At 43.1% G+C, this 7500-nt stretch overlaps 1 protein-coding gene across 7 annotated transcripts in view; it reads left to right on the forward strand.

The window, feature by feature from the left end:
* rhobtb4 (Rho related BTB domain containing 4) overlaps positions 1 to 7500 on the forward strand; it is a 46192-nt gene that overhangs the window by 16927 nt on the left and 21765 nt on the right. For 6 of the 7 annotated variants that reach the window (XM_032516490.1, XM_032516494.1, XM_032516492.1 and 3 more), the window contains one exon: positions 6947 to 7148. In XM_032516490.1, coding sequence (XP_032372381.1) covers positions 6957 to 7148 — 192 coding nt within the window. In that variant the 5' untranslated portion in view covers positions 6947 to 6956. Of the gene's footprint in view, positions 1 to 385; positions 759 to 6946; positions 7149 to 7500 lie in introns of those variants that run through there. The other variant, XM_032516489.1, reaches the window with a different exon arrangement.

Here is a 7500-nt window from a genome sequence, read left to right on the forward strand (position 1 = left end):
TATTAAATTTGTTTGGAGTGTTCAACCGCTTTTGTTGGGTGACATTTGTGTCAAGGGATTTGTGTTAAGATAGGCTTCCCTAGCTCAAAGTCTACCAACACAGAAAAACTGAAAATGCAAGCGAAAATGCAAACAGCATGGGTTCAGCTTCAGGGTTGGAATGAATGCACAAACCGTCCGTTTTAAAATATGCCTATCAAATGTTCTTATGCCTTCTATGCTTTCTATGCTACCCACTAACATGTCACGGCCGTGCAGCTCTGGTTACAGTGTGGAGGCTTAGGTGTGCCGTTCTAGTCCAAATCTTATTTCTTTCTGAGAGCGCCTGAACGCAGCACAATGTGAGTTGGTCGACTTCTGTCGTGACGCGCAGTCGTGGAGGCGTGCCTCAGAGGAAATCAGCTGGGGGATACAACAACAGAAAAGGAGGTGGCTCAGACAGAAATATCTTTAGGCCAGTTATGTTTACATTTTATCCTAAAGGTGTCTGATTGAAAACCCAACAGCATATCAGGTCTGCAGCAGCGAGTCGGTAGCCTACTTGTTGAGGACTGTGGGACTGCTGAGTTAAGAAGGCAGCGAGGGGAAGTGAGAGGAGAGGATGTGAAAGTGCAGGTCCTGCAGTTATACGTGCTCTTTGACAAACAACGGCACCACCGAGGCCACGTCTTCATTCTTCGCGCGTTTTTGTCCGGTTTGAGCGACCGGCTGAACCACCAGCAGAGTGGCATGTGGGTCAATTCCGGAACCGTCGGAAGGTAGGGACCCCTCCTGCAGCAGTACAGGTCACATGCTCCCAATGCCCTTCTAGCTGTGCACTAAGAAATCCACCCACCGCTTAATATCCGTTACTCTAAATATTCATAAATCATCAGCTCTGTTCAATTCATGTCATGCCCATTGTCCTTAATGGGTTTTTAATCTCCTCTTAAATATCTATAATGTCCATGTAATAGTCTTAAAGGCTCCTATATTTGACACGTTTTACATCATTTTAGCGATAGCCTGCATGTTACAATGGAAGATGTTTTCTTTAATCCCACGCGTGCAGCACACAGCAGACTGCTGTAGAGCATTTCGATTCAGTGTTGTAGTGCAGCGGATGGGCTTGGCACATTACGCAAGACTTATCAGCGCATCATTTGGAATGTAGGCTGTTATGTACCTGCCTTTTAACAACATCGACATGTGAAAGACATCATACCACCGTGCTAGACGTGGTGTCTAACCTGCATTTTACTCCCCCACACAGGGATAATAATACAATAGGCTAGGAAAAAATATGAATGAGCCAGGTAGTTATGAATGGCTGCGGGGAGAGGGAGCGCACGAGGTGCTTTTCATTGATGAGTGCAGCCTAGTGATGCTACAGCACAGTGTTTAGTGGAACAGCATGCATTGCGGATCAAAACTGTGACAATAGACAACGCGCAGAATCTCAGTTTGTAAGAGCAAGCGCATGAACACACACACACACACACACACACACACACACACACACACACACACACACACACACACACACACACACACACACACACACACTGTAAAAATGTAATGCTGATCCTGTGGCTATGATGTCACCAGAGGGCTTGTGTTACAGCAGAGTGGCTGCTTTACTGCTGAAGAAGCCTCTCACTATATTTGGAAATGAACAAAGAAAGAATATTGTACACAATGAGTTTTTATTTCAGTATATATTCATTTCCAGCCATCAGCAATTAATCATATCTGTAGGACTTGGTTACATAAACAATTTGGCACAGTTCTCTTCCTTCTTGTGCAATCTTTGTCTTTTGGCCAATATATTTTTCTCTTGAAAACATGTCCGTTACTCTAACGGCTACCCTGTGACTAGGGCTCATCCTTTTGTGGAAACACCAACTGTTACAAATTGTATTATTTATACTAGCATTACTAAATATTCTATCCACATCTTTTTAAAAATATTTTTATGTCGTGGTTTTAGACCTTCTATTACTACTTCTGTTAATGACTCAGTGATCAGTCCTGTCATTATGTATAACATCAGATGGAATTAGAGCTTCTTATGGTTGATGATGATGCCCAACGAGTTTGTCTGTGTCAACATCTTTGAGATAACGCATGCAGCACTGACAGACAAACATGGAACAGTCAGCCCGCATTATCTGACGCCGTGAATATTCTGACCCGAGTATCAGGCTGTAGTTGCAAGGTATTGAGGCGTAAGAAACTTTGCAACCGTGTATATGTTTTATACTTTATGTGTGTGTTCTCTTAGGTTTGAATCCAGTATGTCATAACATTGATCGTAGAGCTTTGGTGGAAATTTTCTTTTTTAGTTTGCAAATATACTGTATAATAGTTTGATAATTAGGGTCCAGGCTATTTTGAGTTGAAAGGACCAGGGCCTTATATTCTAGCCCATTTTTAAAATATATTTTACATTATGTTTAAATCCCCTGTTGCATTCCCGAAGGAAATATGCGGCATGGAATATCGTTTTCCAGACAGCCCTAATCCACCTCCCCTTTGATAAAGTTACAACCATATTTGGGTCACTGACTGAGTCCTTTAGCTCAATGTTAAAGTAATTCACAATTGTTTTGACTCATTTTAATAGATAAAGAACAACAGTATCAGAACATTATGTACAGTGTATTTGTGTGTATATACATATTTTTTCCCCTTCTTCTCCTACACATAGTCAAAGCTGTCTCAAAGAAAGTACTAATGTTCAATGGCAAAGGAATTGACATCTCATACCTGTTTATTTTATCAGAAATAAAGTCCAGTCAAGGAAATAGCAAAAATGGTTGGGAAAGTGGAGAGGTGATAGAAGCAAAGGGATCCTGGGAGGTACTGACCAGAAATGTTACAAAAAACTGTTACTGTGTGTGGATACTGGAAAAAATAAAGGTGTGAAATAGAAATGAGGAATAAGTTAAGGCAGCTAGAGAGATGGAGAGAAGTAGTAGGTGGAAAATATGGACAGGGGAGGAGGAGGATGAGGAGAAGAAGGAAGATGATGGGGAGGGATAAAGGAAATTAGGGCACCAAGAGGAGCCTTCCTGTATTTACAAAGCATAATTGCAGCAGAGAGAAGAGAGGAGGACGGCTTTCTTAAGCAGGCTGATATGCGTCTCCCAAACACCCTCTCATTCATTAGGATTGATTGCTTACATATCGCTGTCTGCCACGGGACGCCGCACAATAACACCAGTACCGGCATCTGCAGTGGGTGAGGCAAGTACGTGCCGGCATGCATGTGTGTATGCATGTCTGTGCTAGTATGTGTGAGTCTGAGGTCTACTGTCAGACATCCAGGGAGCCAAGCAGAGGCAACAGACCAGGTTATGTAACCAGTCTGTGCCAGCTGTGCCTATGGCAGTCACTGCCTCAAACATCCACATAACAAACACTCTCACACACACACACACACACACACTTAAAAAGTATACACCAGTACGAATGGGTAGACTTTTTTTTTCATAGGAGCAAACATTTGACAAAAAATAGATATAAAAGAATTAGGTTGCATACATGACTACACATGTAGCCATCATTTCTTCCAACAATTACACATGGACACTTTGACTATGCAGTCAAGCCTGTGATAGTGTAAACTCCAAAGCTCTGTGTGAGTGCACAAATGTTGGCCCATAGATAAAGTGGGTGGATATTGGGGTCATTTTGTTTTGCAGTGCTGGGTGGAGGGAGCGGAGAGGCAGGCGGCCCAGACAGGGTGTTGAGGTGAACTCTAGCCCTAAAGAAGAGGACATAAAAGAGGCAGATGGGGGCTGCGGAGAGCATTGGGATGAGCGGTTGCTGCCAGTGTATTGCTAAGGGTGTTGCGTAACAGAGAGAGGGAGAAAGAGGGTGAGCAAACTGGGTGTGGGAGAGCTGTCTGCTTAATGCTTCTCCTTGATTGCTATTCAGAAAAGTGTGAGGTCATAGATAGATAGATGGATGACGTCTAATAAAAGGGGCGGAGAGGGTCTGCTGTTGGCTGAGACAGAAAAAACTGGGAGAGGACAAGAAAGAGGGGTGATGGCGAGAGGTTACTAAAAGACAGTGAGAGAAGTGAAGGATAGAATAACTGTGAGCTGGAGAATTACAATTGGAAAATGAATACAGAATTGGAAGGAGAGTGGAGGGACTTTGTGAGCGGGTCAGAATGTGTGGTTGAGTGGGCACAGCTGGGAACAAACCGGACAGACCTAGACAGACAGAATAATAAATAAAGGATTAAGAAAGGAAGTGTATAAAAAAACAAGAGGTAAAGATGCCAGGAACTGTGCAACGAGGTAGAGCTGTAAGCCATATCCTTATGAAACCCCCTCTGGCCTTAAAGCAAAACCATACTGAGACACACACTATCGAAATTATGCATGAGCTTCTTTGTCTGTCTGGTCCTCCGGCATTGAACACGCACGCACTTTCCAGACTAAACCTGAAGGTTGGTGTTTGTGTGTTGAGTGGGCGTTTGAGTTCCTGTCACAACGTAACTATCACTGTAGTCTTGCCTACACCTGTCAATATAGGAGTCAGAAATACATGCACAAAAACTGGGACAGGATCTCATTCTCTCAATAACACACACACATTCTGTTGTTACATGCCAACACTTCTTTGCCCTTGCAGCCTCCTTTGCGGCCTTGTTGGGAAGATGATGAGATCTAGACATCTTTTTGCAGTTAATAGGTCATTGGCTAAAAATGAAACCTGAGCTTTGCAGCTTCTCTTTCCACTCTGGGCTGCTCTGCTCTCACAGTATCCGGCTTCTGCTCATCCCTCCGTCGTGCAATTAAAAAATAATTGTTTGTGAAAGCTTATACAGTTTAAATATAAACCTGAGAGTAGGTGCATATTTATCAACTGCTGTGGTGTGCGAGTAAGCAATTGTGTGTTGACCGACGCATGACCAGAGTCTCACTCGGAGCGCGATGCAGAGTCTCCGATGGAGGATGGTATCTGGGAGCTGGGTAATCTTGATCCACCTGAGAAACTGTCCACACCACTGCCAACGCCACCTCCTGGTTACATCATTGCTCGCATCATTCCAGCCCTAAGTTCATTACCACATGTACACACATGCATGCACACTCACATTGCCCATATGTGTACAGACTTCCAGACTGGTCTGACTCCCAGGGGTCAGTAGTAGAGGGTGTTGTACTGTACTCTTGTCTCTTTTTCTCTATCTGTCTCTATCAGCCTTGGTTATTGTTGGTCTTGCCCTTTTGATCCCAGTGACATGACTGACTGATTCTAATGCTGGATGGACAGTCCCTCTCTTTCTCTCTAAGGCTCTTAATAATCCCCTCCCTGCCTTGTCTCTCTCATATTCCCTTTTACTTATCTACTGCTGCATTGGAAACACTAGGAATGAACACAACTATGTACCCCCTCTCCCCCTTTGCCACATATTGTGAATATTACAGAACCAATTATGTAATATTTCAGGCTTCATACTTGGTCCTCCATACTTCTTTTCTTAATACAGCACTAAGAGGGCTGCTGTTTTGGCAGCTGCTGTGACCATTAGGCATATAGTTGTTAGATAAGTGCAAGGTTGTAACGTTTTATTGCTTCTTCTATCTCTACTCTACCTGTAGTACGTGTCTCTGAAGGTGTTGCAGCCAGACAGGTGGTGATGGGAAAAGGGTATTTATAACTCTGAAAGGCACAGCTTTATCTGTTTCATATAGGCCATTCAGGAAACTGCCTTCACTTGTAACTCTTTTCTTCAGCTCAGATAGACAAAGGTAGGCTCTCTGTTCTGCGCTTCCTGGCTTACAAAATTGGGAATCCTTTTTGACAGGAAAGATGTTGTTGATAAGGGAAATCATTGTCTGAAGTAAATGGGGAAGAACTTAGTTCTATCTTGTAGCAGTGGTATTATGAACCCGTTGGACGTGTGTTTAGACATGAAGAGCAGGTCATGGTTGATTAGCAAAGTGCACACATGGCTCATGTGTCCGATGAATAGATGCCATTTTTAGCTGCTGGAGTCTGTCAGTGTTGCAGTGGCATCCACGTCAATGGAATAGCAAGTGAAGGCCTTTATGAATGTTTCAGATGCTCTATTTATGGGGCCTTGGGGTGGGTCTTTGAACTAGTTGCTAGGACGGATGGACTGATTAGCCGACTGCAGGTCTTACAGTGTGTGGGCTGGTTATGCAATGCAGCAGATTCTTTCAGGAATGTTTTAGAAAATAGGTACAGTATTAACATGTGTTTTGACATGTCAGAAATGTTTGTAAGCAGTTTATGGGAAGGGGATTTTGATAAGCTTCTCACAGTGATGTGTGGTTTTAAAAGAGGAAGTCGGTTGAGCTTTGTGCATAACCACTTCTGTCTTGTGCTATGGTTAAGTCCGGAGTTAACAGGTGGTCAAACATGCAACTAAATGTTTCCATCCCCTCTGTGTAAGCCTAAAATAAATATATTTGACCCTAACAGATGATGCATATCTCCCCTGGGCTCCTGAATGACCTAAACAACTAATTACAAATTTATTTGTGAGGGATAGATGTGTTTTTATTGCTGCCAAGTAGATGTATCATCACTTTTTATTATGTTTTATCAGAAGTGAAGATGCTTTCAAGAGGGGGACAGATAGAATGATCAACAAACAAAGAGAGAAAGGGATAGAGAGCTCAAGGGAGGTCTCTCCCTTTTCTTTCTCTCTTTGCTGTTACAGAAATAGCTCTGCGGTCCCTTCATTCCTTAGCCTGCAAACCATGTGTTCTGTTGAGGAGTTTGGCAGAAGCCTCTGTACACTGGTTAGTACAGCTACGGGGGCTTGGAGTCTTAACAAAGCTTCCTGGACCGGGCCAGAGTTAGACGCTACTGTGCCTGGTGCCAGTTGCTTTCATTGCGTTATCAATGTGATTTTAATTTTCCATGAACGTTGAATTAACATCTTTTCTTCCACTCTCTCTTTTTACCTGTTCTCCAGGGCCCTCTCCATGGATATAGACACAGACTATGAGCGGCCCAATGTGGAAACCATTAAATGTGTGGTGGTAGGGGATAATGCAGTAGGCAAGACCAGGCTAATCTGTGCCCGGGCCTGCAATGCCACCCTCACACAGTATCAGCTGCTTGCCACCCACGTGCCAACCGTCTGGGCCATCGACCAGTACCGTGTATGCCAGGAGGTGGGCAGTCACATACACATAAACACACACAGCCAAACACAGTGGGGAAGTAGCCACATATAGACAAACTCTGTTATACTTTTTAACAGCATAATAGTCTCTGGAAGGAACTTATTTTGGTGGAACATTTGCACCTTGTAAAAGAAAACACAACGTACAATATCAAATGAAGTTAAATGTTCTCACAATGCAGTAATGAAGCTATTTAAATTAGCTTGATACATGTTTAAACATCATTGATCTTACCAGTGTATCACCTTATGTACTTTGTCCATAACAATTCCGTCAACTGGTTCCAAAACATCCCAGTTACATACCGGTAGTAAATGCCTTAAACCAAAATTTAAATCTT

This window comes from Etheostoma spectabile, chromosome 5 (assembly GCF_008692095.1).
Source record: "Etheostoma spectabile isolate EspeVRDwgs_2016 chromosome 5, UIUC_Espe_1.0, whole genome shotgun sequence".
Taxonomy (NCBI): Eukaryota; Metazoa; Chordata; class Actinopteri; order Perciformes; family Percidae; genus Etheostoma; species Etheostoma spectabile.